General features: G+C 38.5%; 1 protein-coding gene across 5 annotated transcripts in view; it reads right to left on the reverse strand.

Annotated features, from left to right (window-relative positions):
• The window catches only part of FHIT (fragile histidine triad diadenosine triphosphatase), a 1,147,690-nt gene that overhangs the window by 556,617 nt on the left and 565,194 nt on the right, over positions 1–25,879 (reverse strand). For all 5 annotated transcript variants that reach the window (XM_081820160.1, XM_081820150.1, XM_081820168.1 and 2 more), the window contains one exon: positions 17,030–17,149. In XM_081820160.1, coding sequence (XP_081676286.1) covers positions 17,030–17,132 — 103 coding nt within the window. In that variant the 5' untranslated portion in view covers positions 17,133–17,149. The remainder of the gene's footprint in view (positions 1–17,029; positions 17,150–25,879) is intronic.

Genomic DNA, 25,879 nt, shown 5'->3' on the forward strand with positions numbered 1-25,879 from the left:
TACATCTGTTAATGCACAGGATGCTCATAATGATCCCATGATGGAGATACGATTACCCCATTCTAAGCACGAGGCAACTAAAGGGAAAACATATTAAATAAATCCTGGGGCATGCTCCTAGTGAGGAACAGAGCTAGGATTCACACCCAGGCCTCGGCTGCCAAGGGGATGGCCCTCAGCCCCATGGCTACAGCTTCCCAGCGTTCCAAATCACCGCCGCCTTTAGGAAATAAGGCCCGCATCTTTGGTCCCTCTCCGAGTGAGAATTACAACAGAAATAGTAGAAAAGAAGGGAGAAGCTATAGCTGAGGCAGAGGAGTGGGGAAGCATAATTACAGGGTTCAGAGGAGCAGCCCATGAAATGTTTGGTCTCCATACCCCTTTAACTGTTGGAAAGTATTGATAATACTTTGATATTGATATGGAGAGTACTGATAATACTACAAACCTACAGCATGTTAAATCATATTTTATGATATTTTCCAAAACAAAAAATAGTGGAAAGAGTAGCAGTGTTTTACAGTTTTGCAAAATAAGTAAGTCATAAGGATGAAAAGCATAGCATAGGCAATATAGTCAGTAATACTGTAGTAACACTGCAATATAGTCAGTAATACTGTAGTAACACTGCAATATACTCGATAATACTGTAGTAACACTGCAATATACTCGGTAATACTGTAGCAACACTGCAATATACTCAGTAATACTGTAGTAACACTGCAATATACTCAGTAATATGCTGTAGTAACACTGCAATATAGTCAGTAATATGCTGTAGTAACACTGCAATATAGTAATACTGTAGTAACACTGCAATATAGTCAGTAATATACTGTAGTAACACTGCAATATAGTCAGTAATATACTGTAGTAACACTGCAATATAGTCAGTAATATACTGTAGTAACACTGCAATATAGTCAGTAATGCTGTAGTAACACTGCACGGTGACAGATGGTAACCACTTACTGTGGTGAGCATAGTGCCACGTATAGATTTTTCAGCTCACTATGTCCTACACCTGAAACTAACATAACATTGTTTGTCAACTATACTTCAATTAAAAAAAAAAATATGTAGATGACACCGAATAGCTCATGTTTATGAGGATTCTATCTATTGATATCTAGTTCGAAATTAGAACTGAGAAAATTTAAAAATATTTAATGGTTTACTTAATAAAACTACAACATATTAACATAAATCAGATTTTATGATAATATTTTCCAAAACAAAAAAATAGTAAAGAGTAGCAGTGTTTTACAGTCTTGCAAAGCTCTTATGAATGGCTTGATGAAAGACAAGTGCATTCTCATTTCTACTTCTATTTTCAGTCTGCCCTGATAGGTCTTTTGGTCAAGGTATAGGGAGAAAAGCTGTTCTCAGACAGATAATGTAGTTGAAGAAGGGAAGACCTCACAGATTCCCTGAAGGACCCCAGGACTACTGGTTTAGACAATGGATGCTGGAGGTGGACCATTTAGATTTACACTATCTGGGAAAAGCAGTCTCTGACTCCTTCAAAGGGCTGTCAGGAAGATAAAGTGAATTTTTAAAGCATGTCTATGAAGTGCTAGGAACTTGGTGATAGTCGACTAAAGAAAAAGAAAAATCTTAAACATACACACACACACGAAAATATATATTTAACTTATCTCAGGATAAGAAAGACTTTGTAAGCATAAATGAACTGGAAAAACTCACAAACAATAAACTCAAGTTGATAGGCTTAACTACAAAAAAAGATTAAAATTTTTATGTTAATATCATAAGGAGATCAAAATAGGAATAATATTTGCAACAAATATGACAGGCAGAGGGTTAATTCCTAGAAGACCTCAAACTCAAATAGAAAAAGCAAAGGACATTAACAAATAACTGATAAAAATAATTCATAAATACATTTAAAAGCTCACCCTGCTATTGATTAGGTAGAAACAATGACATAGATAAATCTATCAACTTGGCAAAGGTTAGGACACACTCAAAAATCTTAAATTTTTAAAGTTGATAAGCGTATAGCAAAATGTATGCTACTTGTGTATTGCTGACCTAAAGGAAATTTGGTAATATTTCTCAACTGAAACAATGCGTAACATTTTATCAAGTGATTCTAGTTTAAGAAATTTATCAAGAAGAGGACCAAAACTCCTTTATCAAAATATTCATGATATAGATTGAATGTGAATACCAAATTATAGTAGATCCATACAGTACAATATTACTCCATCATTAAAAATCTCAGGGTTACATAAATATTTAAAAAATCAGAAAATGTCAACAACAGGTTAAAAAAAACAGGTTAGAAAATTTTTCTCTTTTCCAGAGGGGGAAAAAAACAGGATAAAATGTAGAAATAAACTGAAATTTTAGCAGGGGTTATATCTGGATAATGAGATTACAGATGGTTTTTATTTTGTATAATGGGCAAATATTCTTATAATTAGAAAAATGCAAGATTTAAAAACTTGTTACACTTGATATAAACTAGATTATTTTTACATAGACATAATTTAGACAAAACATTTATTTAGTCAAGCAATTCATTAGCTGGTTACTAAAAGATTTCATTAAGAATACCAGATGCTGGGGCACCTGGGTGGCTCAGTCTCGTTAAGCGTCTGCCTTTGGCTCAGGTCATGATCCCAGGGTCCTGGGATCGAGCCCTGCATTGGGCTCCTTGCTCAGTGGGAAGCCTGCTTCTCCGTCTCCCACTCCCCCTGCTTGTGTTCCCTCTCTCACTATGTCTCTCTCTGTCAAATAAATAAAAACTTAAAAAAAATACCAGATGCTTTGAATATGAGCAACTCCTCTCCTTTGTAACATTTCAGTAGTACTAGAATTACATTAGTGCCGAGTACCTACTGTGCACTGATTATATCAGGAGGGAAAGATGATGGGGGCAGGGGAGGGATGATAAAGGGGGAAAAAAAAAAAAAGGAACAGTTTCATTTGAAATTGAATAAAAGAGAAGCCTATAGTCCAGAAAGCCAGTCAGCCCAGACCCACACATTTCCAGCATGTGTAGGTCGAGCACCACAAAATAAAGGCCTCGTGCTTATCAGCAAATTGTTAGCAATCTCATCGCCCTGAGGATTGTGCAGAGATGCTACACTTAAAAAAAAAAAAATCCATTAAAATTAGTTCAAAGAGCAAGACCCAAAGAGGGTCGTTTTTCAATGCTATGTGCGGAGAAGAGAGACATGTACAGTAACTCCCATTACAGTTAATGAGCATTGAGCATCTAGACTAATCTAAACCCCCTGAGAATTTAATTTAAAACCACCATGGCAAAGACACTCTAAGCCATGAATGAACTCCGGGATTGTTCACTTACCTACTCTTCCCCAGGCACTAAACACAGTAGAAAATAATATGTATTTTTTTCATCACACCTCAAAGAAAAAGTAAAAGGCTCACAGAACATCAGATTCCCATCAGTTTAAAGGTTTATTTTAAATCCTGGGTACTATTTTAATGCCATTTTTAATTAAGCAGTTTAAAATTAGGTCTGGGTTATTTCAGTTGCTATGTGACATTCTTATATCCAGGAATCCAGAAAGTTTCCTTCAGTTTAAACTTCAGTTGACAAATTTAGGGCCACAAATAAATGGTGCCCTTCACCCAAACCCAAGCCCTGGACCAGCCTTCAAAAGTAACAAGATACTGGACAGTGAAAAAATGTAACTATCATGCCAGGCTTCCACAAGCCAAATGCATCCAATCATTCTTCTGCCTTTCACCTCATCTGAATTTAGTCTTCAAACCAGTCCAGGAGGTGGTTAAGGGTAGTAACTATTTTCACATGAAGAAACAAAACCAGAAAGATTAAATGACTTGACTAGGTTTCCCCAAATTGAACTAAAATCCAGTTCACCAACTCCTCATCCAAAGCTTGCCGGCAGTTCTGACAAATATAACCCAAAGAGGGGAAAGGAAGCAACAGACCCCAGCGGCCGAACTCCTGCTTCTCCCCGAACGTTCAATGCCAGAGACAGGACAGGACGAGAGCCTCGATAATCATCCATCACTAGTTATTTCCATGGTTTGAGTTCTGTGGCAGGTCAAGGAAGGCCTGTGTGTGGAGTTGAGGAAACCGGTATGTGAAGGTCAGAGGGAAGTATAACTCCTGATGGAGACAATGGCTGGTACAAAGACCTAGCAGGAAGAACAAGTTCATGGAGACAGGGGCCAAAAATCCAGGTGGTCCCGGTGAAGACTGGAGGTTGTATTCTAATTGAAGGAAACAACCACTCAAAGCCCTTGAAAGAATAACCGGGCCTAATGCCTACATTAAAGAGACCATGCCCACCGCTATGTGATGTGTAAGGGCAGGGGAGGGAGATGGTTGGATGGCTTTGTGAACAAGGTAATTAGAGATGATGGCTGTCCAGGCAGGACTTGGCAGGAGCAGTGGAGATGGTGAGTAGTAGACTCATGACCTATTTCCGAGGGAGAACCTCCATGTACCTTGCAAGGATGTTGTGAGAATGCTGTCAATTACGTATACCAGCATTTTCTCAGGACTCTCATTTCTGGTATTACTCAAGTTTCTGCATTTCCTAAGCAATCAACCGATTTTACCTCAAGGACAGAGACTCTTTCCTTTCTTTAGGTTGGTGCCAGAAAGCTCAGGGCCAACATTGTGACCCATCTCTAACAAGTATGTATTTGTTATCTATTTCATGCACTAATTGCACCTTTGGCTTCATCTGACTCTCATTTTCTTCTTGATTTTTGTTTGCTCTTATTTTTAAAGCACTTAATCTTGCTCTACTTGATTAGTCAACTGAAGTCTTATTTTTAAACATTCTAAGAAATAAAGAGACAATGTAGCGTGGCAATGTCTTGGTTGCTATACAAATAATAATAAACTTAAAGGTCTTCTCAAAGGGATTCATCAGAGATTTCTAAATAAGTACATGTGTAAGAGAACCTGTGTGTGTGTGAAGCCAAAGAGACAGGTCCATAAAGACTTTTCTGAAGGAATAAGGAAATGGCTGCACAGACCCCCCCTGAGAAGGCAACACAGTAACAAATCTTGGAAATCAAAGCTTACCAGCTGATGAGGTATCAAATCCTATGTTAATTTCTGACATTTAGGCGGATATAAAATATCACCTCAGCAGAAGGCTCAGGCAAGAAAGAACTGATTTTACCAGCCTGGCTGGAATCCCATGGAAATCTAGGAAAACTGCTTGTGGAGGAAGGGGGGTGCCTTTTCTCATGCTCACACCACCTGTTACTTCTCTCTCTTCCAGAGCAAGCCACTTTGGAATGATTAAGTGTTAACTGTGTATCCAAGTGTGAGTGCGTACATGTGTGCAGGTGAGTATAAAATCCAGGTCAACACTCTCTTAACCATTATACAGCATTGCCTGGTGTGATAATTTATCACATCGTTCCATTTGTTAATGAGAACTCTGGTCCCTCTCTCTCTCTCTTTTTGTTAATTAGCTTTAAGGCTAAAAATTCCAGGTAACCAATAATAAGGGTTACTCATTTAACAAATATTTACCAAATGCCTGCCATGCACCAGGGATGGTCCGGGGCCGTGAGGATGCAGTCTTGAATGAACCAGACAGCAATCCCTGCCCTTGCAGATCTCACACTTTCTGTCTGCCTGTGACACCAATAATAAGTTACACAGTAAGTTACAATGTTAATGCTACAAAGAAAAAGCCGGAGAGGTGCTGCAGTTTTCAGTAAGAGCAAATGGAAGCCCATCCTGACTAGGTGACGTTTGCATACAACTTGAATAAAGGTCTGAAGGAGATGAATGAGCTCGGCATACATACACCTGGGGGAACAGCACCCCGAGAAGAATAGTTGCTTCGAGAGCTGTGAGGCTGGAGCGTGCTTAGAATGTTCAAGGAACAACAAGGAAGTGGGTGTGGGAGGAGCGGAGTGTGTGTGGAAAGTGTATCAGTCTCCTGTGGTTGCTGTAACACATTACCACAAACTGGTAGCTTAAAACAACAGAAATTGACCCTCTCCTTGTTTTGAAAGTCAGAAGTCTGAAATCAAGGTGTTGGCAGGGCTGTACTCCCTCTGTGGAGGTTCTGGGGGAGAACATGTTCTTTGCCTCTCCCAGCTTCTGGTGGCTGCCAACCTTCCTTGATTTGTGACCACACCCCTCTCACTTCTGCCTCCCTGGTCGCATTAACGCTTCCTTGGTTCTGTGTAATCCCCCTCTGTACCACTCGTACAAGGACACTTGCCACTGGATTTATGGTCCACCCTGAGGATGACCTCATTTCAAGATTCTTAATTTCATCTGCAAAGACCCTTTTCCATGTAAGGTAATATTTACCAGTTTTAGAGATTAAGACAGATGTATCTTTTGAGGGTCACTATTCAAATCCCTAAGGGATGATGAGTAGATGAAATCAGAGAGTAATGGTTGGTGGTGCGGTACAGAAAGAAGAGTTTATGTAGGAACCTTGTAGATCACTGTGATAGTTTTGGCTTTAGTTGGAGAAAGCAGAAAGCCATTGTAGGGACAGAAGAAGAGACGTGACATGGATTCAACATGTGCAATGGGATCACTCCAGCTGCTGTCATGCAATAAAGTCCAGTAGCATTCAACCCTTAGATTGGTCCTTCAACTCAAGTGTGTGCCATATTATGATTAGAATTGAAAAACAGGATGAGTAGAACTTGGCCTTCAGTGGCTACTACAAGCTACTCTGAAAATCCTCTATGCATCCCATCAGACATATGTGTTGAATAAATGAATGTTCTTTTACGTAACTAACCTGTTTTAAAACAAAACTAAATTTTTTCACATAAATATTTCTCAATCATCTACTATACTCAAGATTCTGTTCCTAGGAATTAAGGCAATCAACAAATCACATACTGCTATCTAACATGGTATTAAGTGACAAATCACTTTTTTTTTTTTTTTGGAATTTATGTCATCACTTTACTTGTGTAAACAGTGATTGAAGAATCTCAACTCATTGGGGTCACAGACATGTTGCACTCATTCTTTGCTATTGCTTTTCCAGTCCTGCTAATGTAGAATCCCTTCCCAGCCCCTTTGCAACATCTTTGACAGAATCTGTAACTTCACGCTCGCTTTTCATAATTAAAAGTATCCGTCTGGTCTCAGATTAAAATTTCATGTCTTACCTAAGCACAACCTTGACCATTTAGAGCTCTCTTCCAGCTTCTTCCCTATCCTGGGGCTGAGCTACTCTGACTTTAGAGGCAGAGTGGTCTTAGGTAACTGGTTGTCTGTCAGCAGGTGACAGGCTGGTGTCCCTGGTCTAGCTCCAGTTCCCTCTGCTGGAAGCTCCTGAAAATACGGCGGTCTCGGCAGAGTTCAAAATTGATGGACATGTTTTTTTCTCTGGAAAGGTATTCAAGTTCCACTCCTGAACTTGAATTCACTCCATCTGCTTCTGAGGGTCCATTCAGAGGACAGCCATGTCTACCTTCATAACTTTGTCAGTGGTATATGACCCAATCACACTTCTGGATAGGCCAATACCTCAGTTATACCGATGTCTATCTGAGCAGCCCCATGGCACCTGTCCACCACTTTGACATTCATAGTTCTGTGCAGGACCAAGGGACCTGCTGAATTGCTTATACGTTTCCTCCAAGGGCTACAGAAAACTGGGATGTGGTAGAAAAGTTGTTCCCATCTTCTTCCCAGGAACATTATTCTTCAATCCCTTTTTGCCCTGCTACTATAGACCTCTCCAAAAAGCCTCTTCCCATCCTCACCCTATTCAGAAGCAAATGAGAGGGAAGCACGGGTCTGTGCTCGTGTGCAATCCAAACTCTACAGAGTAAATGGGAAGCTCTCCTCAGGAGCCTATATTGTGTCTGTACCACACTCCTATCTGATAGCAGTGCCCACAGCTCAGCACCCGGCCAGGGAACAAGATGGTAGCATCCTTTTGTTGACATCACGCAGCTCAGGGCTTCCAGCTACATTCTGCTCATGACTTTCGGGAGCAGTAGGAGTAATCAGTCCAGAAAGAGGGAGGAAAAGAGTCTCTTAGAATCCTTCATTCCAACTGGCTGTACCTTTGCCCTCACCAATTCTCCTCTTACGGAGTCTGGGAGCATGGAAACGCAGTTCAGCTTGGTGGGTCTGGTTCTGCTGCTGCCTCTTAGTAAAGTGAGCATGGGTCTCTCTCACATATGGGTAGCTCTCCAGCAATATGGTCAGCCTCTCTGTTTGGGCCCTAGTTGCTCATATTCTAGTCCCATTGAGTATCTGTTCTACTTCTGAATTTCAAAGACCTTACTGAAGATACAGCTCCCTGAGAAAAAGCTTCTAGGGGTCATTTGGTCTCCAAACGGGATAGAAAATACTAACTAGTATTCTACACGTCTGCATGAGAAACACTCTAAAGATTTTAATGTAATTTCGGTTGATTTATTTTATCCTGACATATCTTATTCAACAAATTTTAAAGCAATCATCTTTGGTGAATGGAAAGGGATTGTAGTTTACTGTTAAAAGTATTAGCACTCAACAGATAATTCTTAGTTCCAACAAATCTGTTGAACTGGAAATGAATCTTAAAGATGAAAAGATCTCTTGATAACTACAGCCATTTCAAAACCTATTAGAAAACACAAAAATTAGAGAGCCAGATGAATTTCACTCCTCCTGGACTCATTTTCCCTAGGAGCAAATTGCACTGCTAGACAAGCCAAACTGCCTGGTCTCCCACACCAGTACCACAGAATCAGGCTGAAGCCTTTCCCATACCCAGAAGTCACCAAGGTTAGTCCTGTTCTGAAATGATAATGATAATTACCCCTGAACAAAAGAACCACCAAAATGTCAGTGAGAAATATAAAATGGCAGAGTATACATTTACAATAATATAGCCCTAGAAAGTAGGAGGTTTAAGACTCTGGGGAAAATAACTCCTTAGAACACCTAAGCAATGATACAAATAGGTTTGCTGCTCATGGGATGGCAGCTAGAGGGGGTGGAAAGAAGGATGGAATGAGGAACAAGAGTCCTGGGTGAAGTAGGCCTGAGACTCAACCTTTCCATTTCAACTGCTCACTTGGTTAACAAGGACAAAACAAAGCAGTGACTCCAACAATGCACCACTCATCCTAAAATATTACTTCAATTTAATTATTTCTGAAGTATTTTTAACAAGATATTAATATGTTGTATGTGTATATATACACTCTTGACCCCCATTGCATAAACACACACACACACACACACACACACAAGAAAGGCAGAGAACACTGCCTCAGTCTCCTGCTAGAGCTAAGCTTTCCCCTTAATTGTTGTGTGACAGGTACCAGTTCGTGTAAGGAAGGTGGTCATTTGAAACAAAGAATTCTGTTGTTTTGAATTCATTGTTGAATCTATTATCCTGCTAGACTCAGTGGTATTGAAGAACACATACCAGATTTGAGCCCAAGGGTCTCACGGCGGCTTCTTCCTATCAGTCTTCATCTGTCTACCACCAGGGCTGTCATCGAGACATGTCCACTGGCACGTCTGTTCCTGTTGTTAAACTACCGAAATACTTCTGTAGGTACCACCCCCCGAGTGCTGCTCCTTCCTCTTTGCCTCTTCCCAGGGGCTCTCCAGACCTCTCCACATGCAGAAATTAATAGGTTGATGTCTGACACAGCAGAGAGCTTCCAGGAACTACCCTGACATTGGTCAGTGCCATGTGTCCTAATCGTTTGCATATAAAAATAACTCCTCGGCCTAAGATATAGCCACCCACATCCTGAGCCCCCACTGTGGGTACATCTAAGCCAAACCAAGACTCCTGAAGCACATTTAAAGCCTGCAGCAGAAATCCCAGGAAACTAATTTAGAACACAAAACTAGTTCAGATATCTAGTATTGTAGAGAGTTCTTAGGATAAGGCCCATTTAGAATTTATGCCCAAGAGCTATTTGCAAATTTATAGTTATTTTTTTCAGTCAATTAGTTTGAGACAAGAAATGGAAGCTAAGTAAATAAATTAGATCATTAATTTGCAATAAATATAAATTATGCTAATTCTAAAAACTGAACATCTACAAACTATGTATATATAATAAACAAGGAATATACGTAAGACTCTATTAGCAAAAGAAAGCCATCTTGACTTATTGTGTTGTAGAAAATCCATATTTATTCATTCAATAGATTTTAACAGTTTTGATATGTGTATGAAAAGATAAAACATTAACTGCCTACTGATGTTCTAACAAATCTATTTTCATTCCAAATGGAAATTAGAATATATTTTGCATTATTTAAGTTAATGACATGACATTTCTTATGAATAATGATGTATTATTTCATTCGTTACTTCTAATTATGTCCTGTTACAAGTGCAAGGCTGGCAACACCATGACTAGCCTTTCCCTATTCCTCACAATCTGATGACTTGCACAGGAAGCAGGTCAAAAATATGCCCAGAATATAATGAACAGAGTTCAGTAATTGTTAACCATAACAGCTTAAAATTACCTGATGAAAGTTTCACACAGAAATAAATAGAAATGGGAAATGGCTTGCCATGTTACAGGATATTCTTTCTTGCAACTAATAGGAGAGATATTCCACTTGTTACTTTAATACATTTAATTAGCATCCTACCATTTGCTATGGCTGGAGAGCACCCCTAATACTATCCTCCCTGCTCTCCACACTCACACACCAACAGAGCTATATTTTATATAGACAGGCAGATTGTAAAGATATCTTTTTCCTGTTGTGAAAGTGAATCTATAGGCTTTGTGCAATCTGGAGAGAATGTGGGAACTTCCCAAAAGCTCAAAAAGCCAGTTGTATTTCTTATTTCCCTCCTTTAATGCATGACCATGGTCAGACCAGCCCATCTCACTCCATTCACAGCAGGGCCTGAAGCTAGAAGGTAAATCCTATTATGAAGAAGAGTCAAGGTCAAGGAAAATCATCCAGAACTCAGTAATAAAGAACAGGGGCCGAATGAACCACAAAGCCACTGCATGCATATCCTCATCAGCCAGCAGTCAGCAAGGAGCCAGGGAGAGACACTGGACAGTAGGAAGAGGCCAAGATGAGGTCTAGAGACCAATATGCACATGCTTTACGCACCCTGTTTCATGGGTGAGTCACCTTTATTTGAATGGGTCAGGACAAAGTATATAAAATCTGCACATTTTTCTCCATCCAATTTCAAACGTTCCCTGCACACATACAAAGCATCTATTAATTCCTTCAGTGTCAGGTGCCAACAATCCATCATTCTGTCTACAATAAAAACAAAGATGCCAGTCTCAGCTCCAGGAACAAAAAATAAACCTGGGAGAGGAAGAGCTTGGCAAGGAGGGCTCCTCTTTTTCCTCTGGTACCCATGACAGTGACTGCCCACTGACCCTGCATGCGGCCTCAGAATCCTCCTTAACAGTGAAGAAGAGGCATTTGCGATAAAATGTATTTGCTCTCTGTGCAGTAATTCCTTAGATGACAAGTGGAGATGGATGAGGGTCACACAAGGTTTGTCTTGCAATGGGGGTTGCCAGGATCATCTCTGGTGGGTTCTAGACACTGAAAAAAGAGGTCAGTCAACTTAGTGAATGATAAAAACATCCAAGAGCCTCTTCGGTTCCTGCTGACCAATGCCACTGAAAATGGTTTCTAGCTACTAACCCAAGCATAAGCAAACATTTATATGGAAACCTTCCCCACAGAAACCGGAGAAAGAATGCTCTAACTGAACAATCACTACTACATGCAGAACTCGAACACAATAACCTGCCAAATAAAGGAAAGAAAAATATGATGATAAGAAAACCAACTTACCCCACTGCAGCTCAGGACAAAGGACAGCAAGATTGTCCTTGAACATCTCTCCAAGCGTAGTTTAAGCTAGCTAATATACAACAGGCCTGCATAGGGTGGAGGGGAAAGACACGCTTAGGGAAATTTTAAGAAAGAAAAACTATCTTTAGTAATAAGGATATTAATATAGTGCTTGTGCTCATTTTATTTGCACAGGAAGGTTTAAAAAGAAACTCTTTTGAGAAATGAAAGATCATCACATCACTAATAACTGCAGTTTCCTGAACAATTAAAGAAATTCACAAGATTACAACCTACTCAGGAAATGACAAATATTTCTGATTTTTATGGAAGAAACTAAAAGGGCACTTTTATCTATAGCATCCAGTCCGTAAGAAGCACTGTTAAGTAATGAGGCTATTTTTATTATTTGTTCATTCACTTGAGGAGTACTCAAGATGGCAATGGTCTAAAAACAGCAAACTTGCTTGTCCAGAAAGGTAAAATTGTATATTGGAAGGCATTTGCCAGAGTTTTCCTTTTTATTTATTAAAGTGGGACCTTAGAGCACAATTTCTATCGTGCCAAACTTTTGTTTCTAATATTCAGCAGAAATATCTTTTAAGTTCCATAGTCAAATTCTTCACAAATATACTTCATAAGGCTGTCCTCAATGCATCATCCTAACACTGTTTGGACTTGATAACATTCGGTGTGCGATGCTCCTGTTTGGAAAAGTCTGGTTTTTTTAATAACTGATTCAATAAAGTGTTGACAAATGATTTGTAAAATATAGTATGGCCAGTGAGCCAGGTTTATCTCTGTCATTACATGCTGCATTCAACCCGTTCACAAATGTTGCCATGTCCCCCTTACGTTAGAGCTCCTTATGCCATTCTGAATAGCAATTCAAAGATCAATACAGAGTCTGCTGAAAACAACAGGACATAACAAATGAATAATTTTATTTACAATAAAAAGGCCCAGTCCCTAAATGGATTCCACTAATGCTCAAATCCATTGTTCATGCTCAAGATGGGAGGTAGACCTAGCATAATGCAAGGGAATGGGGTTCGGAGAAGTATTAACCACACTGGTTCAAATTTCTTTAAGCCACGAACAATAGCTGGACTGCACTGAGGTACATGAATAAAATGTTCACTGCAGAATTCTGAAGATGCAATCTCCAAAATGCTTCTATTCTCTCACCAAGACACTCTAAAAAGCATTTTCCAGTAACAAGAAATTAATGGATTAAAGACATTCTGATATATCCTTCTAGAGTGTTGTACCACAGAGGCCAAATCCTATTCAATCGGCTTTAAACACTGTTTGCAACAACAGAAGTATTTGCTTTAGGTGGGGACAAGGAGGGACTGAAGTGGGTCTTTTGAGAATGAAGCAAATACTCTTGCTTCAAAAGCTTATCTTTGGCCCTTGATCTGACAGTTCTTTTCCTCCTCTGAAAGGTATGAAAAAGTCAGTGAGCAAAGTCATAAGAAAAAAAGGGTTGGGGAGAGGGAGCAAAATGTTAGAGAGCACGCAAGTTGAAAGATGACATTTACAAGTCTCATGAATGGCACATTCCCCAAAGGCCACCTGAATACTCTTTTTTAAAAGAAATCATCATAAATACAAAATAAAATTTTCCCATTTGCATAAAGATGCCAATATATTGCCCTTAAGATGCAGACTTGTCCATTGAAAATTAACATGCCAAAAAAAAAAAAAAAGAATCTTTCCCCATCTGCCGTCAGTTCATTAACCACTTTTAGACTTAACTCTGTATACTTGTAACACAGAAATGTAAACAAGATTGCAACTGACAAGGCAGGAAGGGAAAGTTTAAAAAATTCAACTTGAATAGGATATTAAAAACCTGGAATAAAATGGGAACAAGATTTGGCTGGTGTTCGGGAGTACTGAAAAAGCAGGATTTCCATGCACCCTTGTTGCCCCCCTTCATGGAAATTATCTATATGATCCTTATGTTTATCATTTCATTTTAAATTCGGTCAAGATAGAACTTTGGATGCTGAGGAAAAACAGATGTGCAAGAGCAGGTCCTGCTGCACCCCTTTCCAGGAACTAAGGACTCAGCACCAGCGCCAGCAAGAATGCACATAGTTCTGACTTGAGGCAAACTGGTTAAGTGTTTGGCACCATGCCTGGAACAGAACAGGAGCTCAGGAATAAACTGCTTCATGAATCAACATGCAAATAAGGAGCCAAGGGTCACAGAAAGGACTGAATATTTTCTTCCTGAGAGGACAAGCCAGGTATCAAAACATCTTAGCTGTACTGAAAAAGGATGGGAAGGAATCCCGGTGCAGAGACAGGCAGGTTGGGGGGGTTGGGGGCGGGGGGAGGGGAGGGTCAGGGGAAACACGGTGAAGGGAGATGCAACATCTCTTTTAGGAAATAGTTGGAAAGGGGGAAGGCTGAGTCAAAATAATGAAAATCTTTTAAAACCATGCTAAGGAGTTTGGACTTTATCCTCAGGGGAAAAAAAGTATATTCATAAGTGGTTTATTTGCAAGGGAATAGGAAGGCAAGAGAAGATGGGAGCCTTGAGGTCTAGGAGGTGTGGGCCCGAGTGGAGTCCAGGAGCAGACAGGGTGCAGGGAGCTGGAAGACCTAGGAGACCCACACCAGGGGGCTGATCTAGGGCAGACAGAAGAGAACACTGGGGGAAGATTAAAGCCCACTGCAGACATCTCACCATTTATTTTATGAAATGTTAGTGGGCAGAGCTAGCCACAGCTTCAATTCCCAAATCACAAGACAAAAGAGTATCACTTTCTGCAGGCGAATGAGTAACATATGAAGATTCTTCTCACAGTTATCACCTAACTGAGTTTACAAAGGTAAAGTGAAATTAAAAAAAAAAAAAAATCACAAAATCATCATATAAGAAGGATTGTCTGAATACATTATCTATGGGCCCTGAGACCCCTTTAAACCCTGCAGATATGAAATAGCCTCAAAAAGTATACAGATTATAAAAATGTCTTGGTTCTGTTATCCCCAGAAAGGGTTGGCTCCTTGTTGCTACTTTCCAAACAAACTCAGATTTGTTCATTTTAATACAATATCCCCTGCATCCCTGGCATTTACTCAAAGATATGAGAACTGACCAGGACCCATTTCCAAAACGGCAAGTCCAGTCCCATCTGGAACAAAACCAGTTATCAGTCACTAACTGTTCACTGCTCAGAATAGGCATTTCCCTAGAAGCAGACACCAGAACTTAAGTACAAACATGCGTATAACCCACGTCTTGTATCACACATGCCAAATGGGTTAAAAAGACCATGAAAAGTCAGGTTTCTTACTATCAATATAGAAGTAAAAAAAATAATAATAATAAAGCTAAATTCAATCCATTATTAACCATTAAAAAGGCAGTACAACTCGGCAACCTCACATTTTTTCAGGCCAAGGTATTAAAATGCATTCATCTAAAATCACATTTTCATCCCAGGTCCCCTCTTTGATAGAAGATAGAAGTCAACTAAAGCTAGCACTCTAAAGATACCTATGGCATTTCAACCATATTCTTCTGACACCGGAATTGTCAAGCATTTTCTTCAAAAAAAAAAAAAAATTCCTCAAGAGGAAAAAGACAACCAGAAACTTGCAGCAAAATCAAATGAAAATATAAAACGCTTCTGTTATTTTAAGAACTTCACAGTCTCTTAGAACTCAATATAAAATTGGTATACAATTTTAAAATTGTTCTTTTTTAAAGGACTTCCTGAACCATTCTAGTTCTTATTTTTACTTCAATAGAGGAATATTTTCTAATATTATTTATAATGTAGATTATTTTTATACATTTAAAAGGAGTTAAATATCAAGTAGTCATTCACATATCATTTAGTAGTTTACTGCTGTGATCATTAGTTTTATAAATTTACAAAATTTATTTAGCTAAAATTAAATTCAATGAATTTGGGCATCTATCATAAAATCACAATTATCTTTCAATGTATGTTTTCTTACTAGTATTATTTTCAATGTACAACAGTTATATGGCCAAGAAAGATTATTCCTAAAGTTTTCAAACATCCTGAAAACTCCCATGGGGGGGGATATATATATATATATATATATTTATATATTATTCTGGAAAATATATAATATTTTTATAATATATATAATATATATATATTTTAAAATATTTATAACATATAAAACCAGTTAGTCACTAATATTACATATAATATATATGTGATGTATTATATAAAATAATATTAAAACATATTACTAGTATAAATATGATTAATATGAAAAATATAATATATTAATATAGACTATTAAAATATATAAATATATAAAATAAATAATATATATCTTATTCTGGAAAAAATCTCAACATATTTATAGACTTATACGTTCAGAATTATGGAAACATTTATTTCAAAGTAAAATCACATTGTTGTGTGGAAAATGTTGCATTCTGCATAGTAAATTAGAGGGAAAACAAAAAAAAATTCTAGAGAGTCAGTACAAAAGTCATATGCACACAGTCATGAGTGATACTTTCAGCAACATAAAAATAACTCCAGAATATTTCACCAATTCCTGCTTCTCCCATGGCAAAGAATAAATCTTCTACTGAAGTCAACAGGAGAAAAGACTACAACTCAGTGGTCAGAGAGAAATAAAACAACTCTAACACCAAGGACACTGAACAATGATCTAGAAGTTGCGATGCTCTCCAAGAAAAAAAAAAAAAATGCTATTTCAGACCCTAAAATGAAAACAACTGTTTTGCAGGTATATTTGTGTATGCATTTGCTTGAATGATCTCTAAGAGGTAAAGACACCAAGTCAGTCTCAAGTCTTCATGTAATACCTTATTTCCACATCACAAAAGTGCCACCCAATTTCTCTATTATTATTCACAATTGATAACTGAAAACAAAGCACTCATGATATTCATTGGGCCCCTTTAGACGCACCTATTTATTTACACAGCTTTGATAGTGAAAAGGTCAAGTAAAAATTCACCTCCAAAGCCACGGTTGCTAAGCAACTCTTTTCAGAAGTTCTGCAACATTGATCAAGCATATTACTGGTGCCACCAACTGGATTCGGAATAAATGCAACATCTTACCTGGTTTCTCCAAAGGGAGAGGAAGGTGGATTCCTTGTTTACCTTTGCGGAAGGACATGGGAGGCCAACGCTGTATTCCTTTTGTCTGTTAAGTTCAGAGGCTTTTTATTTTTCCTCTCTTAAAAAAAAAAAAAGGATACGTCCTGGTACCACAGGTTTCCTATTCACAAGAGCAAAGGACAGTTCTGTTTTGAGAAAAACGACAGAGGGCTTGATGAGGTGTTGGCCAAATCGGAATGACATTTCCTCACAGTTGAAGCCTGAAAGAGAAAATGATTTAGGAAATGAGCTTTTATAAAATTCAGATGAGAAACACAGATTATACACAACTTTAAAGAAAGCAAATCCCATTACTACAGATTTTTAGTTGCAAAGACGACGTCATTGAAGCTGTTCCCCACTGAATGTCCACTGAGATGGATTCTGGGCAAGTCCTCCTAACATATACTCTCCTCTCCTTACCCAGCACTGTCTTGCTTTAGAGTGTTTTGAAGCAGAAGCTTGCACTTAGACAACAAAAAAAAGTCTTAAATCCTTCTGTGATTCAAGTTGTCACTTTAACCCAAATCTGCTAGGTGCTACCTGTCGGCTCATTTTTACCCATTCATTTCATCATCTTTGCTAAGATGAAATTTTTAATTGTTAAGCACTGCCTATAAACCGTTTAATTCGTAAATGATTTTCTCAAACGGTTTTATCTCTGTTTAAATAAAAGTAATTTAGAAAAAGTACAAACACCATTTGACCTTGCCTACAACTACAAAAACATGAGCACTCTGAGAGAACTATTAGAGTAAAAATTTCAAAACGGGGAAAAATTTTTGAGAAAAAGAAAGGGCAAAACAGAGTTCAAGAATGAGGACTCCTAGCTGATGCAGAGCCAAGATGCAGCAAGGTGTGTGAAATGTTCCATATCCTCTTTTTAGGGGAAAGCCACGGGGGTGCAGGGGTGGTTGAAGGAATATTTGGCGCTTGGCATTTGGGGTATGAGGTAATAATTTTCCAAAAGTCAGATGCCTATACCTGGCAAAGTTACTTCTGAATGACTAAGACACAACCTCCTTGGGAAACCATTCATTTTTCTAATTTAGAAACTGCCCCACTGCAAAACTATGAAAATAGATCAACCCATGGGAAACCAGAAACTGGATTACAAAAAGGATGTTGTCAGAAAATAGTTGACTACCTTATAAAGCATAACAATAAGTGTACAATTGTTTGATGATCCTGATGTTCTCAATGACTCAAAAGATAGAGGGCCATGCAAGTGTCATCTACGGTCATCTAGAAGTACCCACATAGCAAGAACCTAACACATTTCAGGGACAAAGACATAAAATGGAAGGTTTGCCTCAATGGTACAAATACTGGTTTTCAGAACGTTTACAACTAGCTCATGAAAGGCCATTAAGGCCATTGAAAATCATCTAACCTAGTGGTTCTCAAGGTAGGTTTCCTGGACCAGCAACATCAGCATCCCCTGGGAACTAATTAGAAATGTAAATTCTGTAAATTCCTACTCTGGACCTATCAAACCAGAAACTCTAGGAGAAGAGCCAAGCAATCTACGTTTGAATAAGCTGTCCAGATGATTCAGAACCATGATCAAACCCAACTAGTCTCCCAATCCCTGGGTCCTTCCCTGCAGAATCCTGGCTAACTAGCTGGCTAGCCTATGCTTGGGTATACCCAGTGGTGGGAAGTTCACCACCCATTGCTTCTAAGACAATTCCAGCAATTACATAGCTGCCCTTCCCACCAAGTCTATTTATTTGTCATGGATTTATGCCTTAGGGCCATATGAAACAAGGAGCACGCAAGGGGTAGTGCTTCAGATATTTAGAGTTAACCTTTACTCATTTCCCATTTTTCTAAAATAAACAAAGCACTTCGTTTCAGTCATTCTGCAAACAGCATTGATTCAATTCCACTGCAGCTCTTGGTGTTTTCTTGTTTTGTTTTTGCCTGCCCAGCATTTATGTCTGGCCATAGCACCCGGATTTTTCTTTGGGTAACACCCCACTGTATTCTGTTTGGGGGGCTATTCCCACTGCCTGATTCTAGGGATAAGAAAGTAATCCAGACATCCTTAGGCTTCTATCATGTGACTGGTTCAGGAGTGGAACAGGACAAAAAAAATGAGCCACTGGAAGAAAGGAGATCCATGAGAGGATTACTACTGACAGTACAGAGAAAGAACTTTCTCCTGCTGAGTTGCCAATTTGGTAGGACATGAACCGGAACAACTAGAGGTTACACAGAGTAGAGTCTGCCTGACATCCAGAGCCCACAAGGAGGCCGGCAGAGCCAAGATAGAGACCCATTCCTAGGACATTTTTTGAGCACCTGGATCTAACAATGCTGTAAGGAATAGCATGCCCAGAATGTGTTTCCTCTCAAGGATTATTGTACAGAATTGACTGAAACACAGGCTCAGCTGATGAGCTCCTATTAGGAGTCCTTGAAAGGCTCTTCATCTGATTTTTCTTACCATTTCTCCTTTATCGCTATGCCCAGCCCCATTCTTTCCACCACAGAGCTTCACTTTTTCATAATATATTGTTTATCTTACTTGCATTTTATATTTTCCTTAAAATTTGTATATAAATTGTATCATACTTTAAATCTCATTCTGCCTTTTTTCTCAACACTGTTCTAGAACTCATTCATGTTGCTCTAAGTAGATAAGGAATGAATTCATTCCTTTCTACTGCTTATTCACTCTATTACACTGTTATTTTCTTTCCCTGTCCCTCTAGTGCTAAAGAATTAGCTTGTCTCCCATCTTGTACCACAAATACCACTGTAGTGGCCACCTTCCCTGAGTGTGTAGGCTAGAATCCCATTATTTGGTTTTAATATCTGGATTTTCTAAAATAAATGCACCAGTTCGCATTCCCAGAAGCAAGAGATGCAGATTTCTATTTTCTCACATCCTTGCCAGCATTTGTGAGCCTCTGATATCCTAGCTGTTACTGGTATGAGAGGCAAAAATGGAATCCCTTCATTTTACTTTGTCTCTCCAATGTGACCTATGTGAGTATTTCTCCTTCTTGTATTGCCAACTCACATTTTGCCTTCTTTTATAGGAGTTTCCTCCCTTCTATTTTCTAATTTTTCAGAGTCCTTTGTATATTTAAGTATTGATCTTGGTCTTTTAAACATAATTATATTTTTACCATCTGTTAGTTTTCCTATCATATGATCCATTAAACAAAAAGCATTCATTTTGATGTATTCATTAATTTTCTTTTTATGGCTTGTGCTCTCTTACATAACAAACCCTTCTCTACCACAAGGTTATAAAAATATAGTCTTAAATTTTTGTCTATCAGGTTTATAGCTTCATTCTTAACAGGTACTTAATCCACTTGGAACTTTGCTTACAGTAGGAATTACAAAAATGTGTTTGGTTTTTTATTTTTGTGAAACAATTTTCCTACCACCAACTGCTAGGAATAATTACACCAAATCCCCTTATTTACAAAGGAGTGAGTCTGTACTTCCAATATTGATTCTATGTTAGATGCTAAAGAACAGGGGTGCCAGATTTTTCTCTCTAAAGGGCCAGATTCAGCCGGTCACACAGGCTGCTGTAACCACTCAACCCTGTTACAGCAGCAAAAAAGCAGCCAAAGACAATACATAATAAATGGATGTGCTGTGTCCCAATAAAACTTTATTCCTAAGAACAGGCAGCAGCCTGGTCTTGGCTTCTGGGCTGTAGTTTGTCAACTCCTATTATATAACGTTAATGCCTTGTAAAAGGAGGATTCTTCTTTATTCACCCATATGAATTTGAGATTCAACTCTGCCCCTTGAAAAAATTTATTCCTCAGATGTTGATTAGAATTACAGTGATTTTAAATTTTAATGGGGGAAACCCGACACCTTCACAATATTCAATCAATCCATTTATGGATGCTGCATTTATGTTCTATAATACCATAATAAAACTCTTATAATAGAGTTTTAAATTTCCTTTATACGTTTTATGAATTCTTAGATTTATTCCTAGATAGCTTTTAGTTTATGTCACTATTATAAATGGTATCTTATCATCATAGTTTATAATTGGTTATTCCCAATACAGAGGAAAGCTATTGATTTTTATATTTTGCTCTTACAAGCTGGCAACCTAGCTGAACCCTTGGATTGCTACTAATAGTTTCTGCTGATTCTCTTTGGTTTTCTATATAAATGATTTTACTTAGAAATAATGACAATTATCGCTCTCATTTCAATCTTTCTACTTTCGTTGGTTTGTCTTGTTGCATTGGTCAGGCATCTGGTAATGTGCTGAAAGGCAGAAGTAACACAGGCATCCTGGTCTTGCTCCCAACCTTAAAAGGAATGAGGGAATGAGTTTAAACCTCGTCTGTTCCACTAAAAATGGTATCTGCCATAGGTTTTTAGTATAAAGGCGTTATCAAGCTTTAAAAAAAAAAAATCTCTATTTTAAGTCTGCTAAGGGTTGATTCCATTTAAAAAAAAAAAGAACTTAGTTTTTTTTTTTTTTTTTTTTTAAAGATTTTATTTATTTGACAGAGAGAGACACAGCAAGAGAGGGAACACAAGCAGGGAGAGTGGGAGAGGGAGAAGCAGGCTTCCCGCTGAGCAGGGAACCTGATGCGGGGCTCGATCCCAGGACCCTGGGACCATGACCTGAGCCGAAGGCAGACGCTTAACCATCTGAGCCACCCAGGCGCCCCAAAAAAGAACTTAGTTTGTTTTGTTTTTTTTAAAGATTTATTTATTTGACAGAGACAGTGAGAGCAGGAACACAAGCAGCGGGAGTGGGAGAGGGAGAAGCAGGCTTCCCCCCGAGGAGGGAGCCCGATGTGGGACTCGATCCCAGGACCCTGGGACCATGACCGGAGCCGAAGGCAGACGCCCAACGACTGAGCCACCCAGGCGCCCAAGAACTTAGTTTTATTAAATGTTTTTTGTCATTGATCACACAACCTCTTGTTCTTTGCCATTAATGTGATAAATTATGGTAACACTTTTTAAAATGCTGAAACATCCTTTCACTCTTATGAAAAATTAAGCTTAGTCACAATTATTTTTAATACACAGCTAGATTTGAATTTAGTGTTTTTCATGTCATAAATGAAGTTAGCCAATATTTTTTACCTAGTTTTGTTTAAAAAAAAAATCAAACTTATACGTTGGCTTTTCTTTGTTCTATAAGAAGTTTTATAAGCAAGGATTTTCTGTTCGAGATTTAAATAGAACTACTTGTTGGGCGCCTGGGTGGCTCAGTTGGTTAAGCGACTGCCTTCGGCTCAGGTCATGATCCTGGAGTCCCGGGATCGAGTCCCACATCAGGCTCCCTGCTCAGCAGGGAGTCTGCTTCTCCCTCTGACCCTCCTCCCTCTCATGCTGTTTCTCATTCTCTCTCTCGCAAATAAATAAAAATCTTAAAAAAAAAAAAATAGTACTTGTCAAACTGTCTAGGTCTATTTTTATATCACAGGATTGTTTTGATAAGCATTACAATTTATTTAATGGTTACTGATCATTTTTTCCCTTGCATCAATTTTTTAGCCTAAATTTATCCTAAATCTTTTTTTTTCACCTAAATTGATCTTTATTGGTAAAAAACTCATTTTTTAACAGATTAATAATGTAATCCATAATTATTTCTTTTACCTATTTTGTATTCATAATGTATATTTTTTATCAGTTTTCCTGGAATTATACCTAGCCTATTAAGCTTCAAAGAACTTTTTTCTAGTTCTTTGCTTTTATTATCTCTAGGTTATTGCTTATTTTCTGCAATAAAATTCTTTCCCCTTTTTTCTTCCTTCCTTGTTTCTTCAGATTTACCATGCCATAGTTTTTTTCTAATTACTTGAGCTCAACATTGAGCTTAGGGGGTTTCAGACTTTCTATTTTCCTCCTAGGTAACAAAAAGCTACACATTGCCTTCAAAGTACTCCATTACTAGCTCTCTCAAACGTTGACCTTTGTGCTTTTATTAGTACTCAATGTAAAACTTTGCTATTCTTGTTATCATTTCCCATTTCACCTGAGGGTTATTTTGTAGTAGGGTCTTTTCATTTCCAAACATACGAGATATTTCTGCTATCTTTTTCTTAACGATGACTGATTTTAAAGTGCTGTAGTTTAAAGCACTAGGACTATATATTCTGCATTTGTTGAGAAGTTCTACACACATGGTAAACCAAACTCATTGGCTGTTACCCAAATCTGTTCTTTGCTTACTCTGGCTTATTATTTCATCTGCTTCTGAAAAGATGGTGCTGGATTTCTAGGATTGCTGAATCTGTGTCAAAGGGCATCAATTCCTGCCTTCTGTACTATGGCATGTGCATATGCTCCTATTCATTTTACTCCCCTGAACTACTGTTCCTTTTTCTCTTTCTATTTGACAAGCATCACTTTTTTCATCCCCTTATCATTAGACTGTGTCCTCTTAAATGTATTTTATAAATAATATAGCATTTTGTTTTCTCTCCGTGGGACAATCTGTCTTGATTAGTTTAACCCTCAGACATTTATGCCAATTCTTAAGCTTATTTGGAACCTCCTATCTCACCTTTGTTTCCATCTTCTCTTTGTTTCACTTTTTTCTCCTTCCTACCATCCACTGACTCAGATCAAATTTCTTCCTGTGGGTCTGAAAATTCTGCAACCTATTTCCTCTCAATAGAGATTATTCTTATTACAATCTAAACTAGTGCTCAACTTCCCCATCATAAAAGCAGATCCATCTCTCAGTCCCTTGGCATATTCTTACCACCTTAGATCTCTTTTAGGTATCTTCCCCACCCCCCACCCCCCAGGTCTACCTTCTGATGCACTGAAATACAGCATTGTAATTTCATGTAGTTACTGATATGCTGTGTTTTTATTTGTACCCTCAGAGATCTTGTCTGAAAACAGTGGATGATGGTATACGTAAAGCTCATCTCACTATGTCACATGAAACAGTACCAAAAAAATGGTAATATTTTTCTATCTCTTTGCCCAAATCCAATTAGCCTCTTCTTTAGTCGCGGTAAAATTCTGCCCATTTGTGCTGCTAGCAGACATGCTTCCTCAAGTTTTAATTTCAATGAAGAAAAACACTCCAGCAACTATAAAAGGAACAGAAGTAGAGCAAAGAGTCAGAGTCAATATCGTGTGATGGGAAGATTACTGCATCTCCAGGATCTCAAACTGTCTGCAAGGCTGAGATAAATATTAAATACTTTCCCCTCACGTGAAGATGACCGAAAGCAATTTCATTTTAAGCTGAAGTAAAATTGTTTTTTTGGGTTTTTTTTTTTTTTTAACCCAACAAGAAGGCTAGATGTACCAATCTTCTGTTGAATTCCCAGAGGAAAATCACCTCCTGGGATCTCTGTTACTTAATATGGAGTTGGCTTCTGGCATCCACAAAACCAAGCACCGGGTTAGGGACTTCAGTCTAAGCTTTAGGTCTCCTCAGACTTATAAGCAGCCTCAGGTAAGACCAAAATAGAAGGCTGACTCCAGAAACAGTGACTGAGTACTGCATGTGTCTGTTTATAAACAATAGCATATTAATGAACACCTAAAGTCTTACGCTTTTAGCTACTTAATTTATATTCCTTAATAATAACATCTGTTATCTTGAACGAAAACTATATGCCTTCAAGGTATTAAATCAGTCTCTATTTCCCACCTTTTCAGCTGTTGAAGTTATCTGTACCCTACAGTCCCTTTACCTCTCTATCCACTATAACCTGTCTCTGCCTCTCTATCTCCTAGAACTCACAGCAGCTGGTAGCATCACGTTATTTTTAGAACTTTGTCTTCAAAATTTAGTACAGAGAAAGGAATTAATGAAAAGGTCTCTACTGACTATTCACATTTAATTTTGTGACTCAGTGGATTTGATCAGTCATTTTCTGATAGGGCTAGATAGGCAACCTAATTCACGGTGAAATAAGGTTCAATGGGCACAAAAGCAAATGTTCTAAAATGTTAAATTTCCCAACCATTAACAACAGGAGATGACAATAGCTCACTTCAGGGTAGGTCAGGTTTCTTCCTGGTTTGCTTTCAAAATGTGATGTTAATGTCCAACTAAAATAACTGCCATATGCTTCTAAACTTGTCCCTGAAAAGAAAAAAATCAACTGTAGAATTCGAACAGAAAAGGCCCTCCAAGATCGAATAGATACATTCCCCTCATTTTAGAGATATTGAGTAACTTGGCAGGCCAAGTGGCTTACTCAAATTCACTGTGAACCTCAGAGGGTCTCCTTTAGAGGATACTATTTGGGGAGGATACAAACTCTTCGTAAGGATTTCTCAAATTTGGGAATCTAGGACTTGAGAGACCCCACTTTCAGAATCTCTCAAGTAAAGATAACTGTCACATTCAGGAATCGTTTGGTGCCAAAACTATAGGGCAGTAGTCTTGTAGGACAGTGAGCTGGTGATCCGGAATACATGCCTGTCTATCACATTCATATTATTTCGTCAAATGGAGAAGACAAAATATGAACTCCTTTTTGAGAACGGGAGGACCCTTCAAAGCCCAACAACCCAAGTTTGAGAAGCTCAGGACTTTAGCAAAGGCACCTACCAGATCATGCCCGTGAGGATGTAAAATCTTACTCAACAGACCACCAGGAGCCCATTTCATTACTCTCTTTTCCCTAAAGAGAATGATTTCTTTGGGATAAATTTAAGTCTTCATATTTCCCCAAGGTAATAGGCTGATTACTCAAAATGTGGTCTACGGACCAACAAGATCTGCATCCCCTGCAAGATGTTAGAAATGCAGGTGCCCAGGGCGCCTGGGTGGCTCAGTTGGTTAAGCGACTGCCTTCGGCTCAGGTCATGATCCTGGAGTCCCTGGATCGAGTCCCGCATCGGGCTCCCTGCTCAGCAGGGAGTCTGCTTCTCCCTCTGACCCTCCCCCCTCTCATGTGCTCTCTCTCATTCTCTCTCTCTCAAATAAATAAATAAAATCTTTAAAAAAAAAAAAA

This window comes from Leptonychotes weddellii, chromosome 1, assembly GCF_054177405.1.
Source record: "Leptonychotes weddellii isolate Sample4059 chromosome 1, ASM5417740v2, whole genome shotgun sequence".
NCBI classification, from domain to species: Eukaryota; Metazoa; Chordata; class Mammalia; order Carnivora; family Phocidae; genus Leptonychotes; species Leptonychotes weddellii.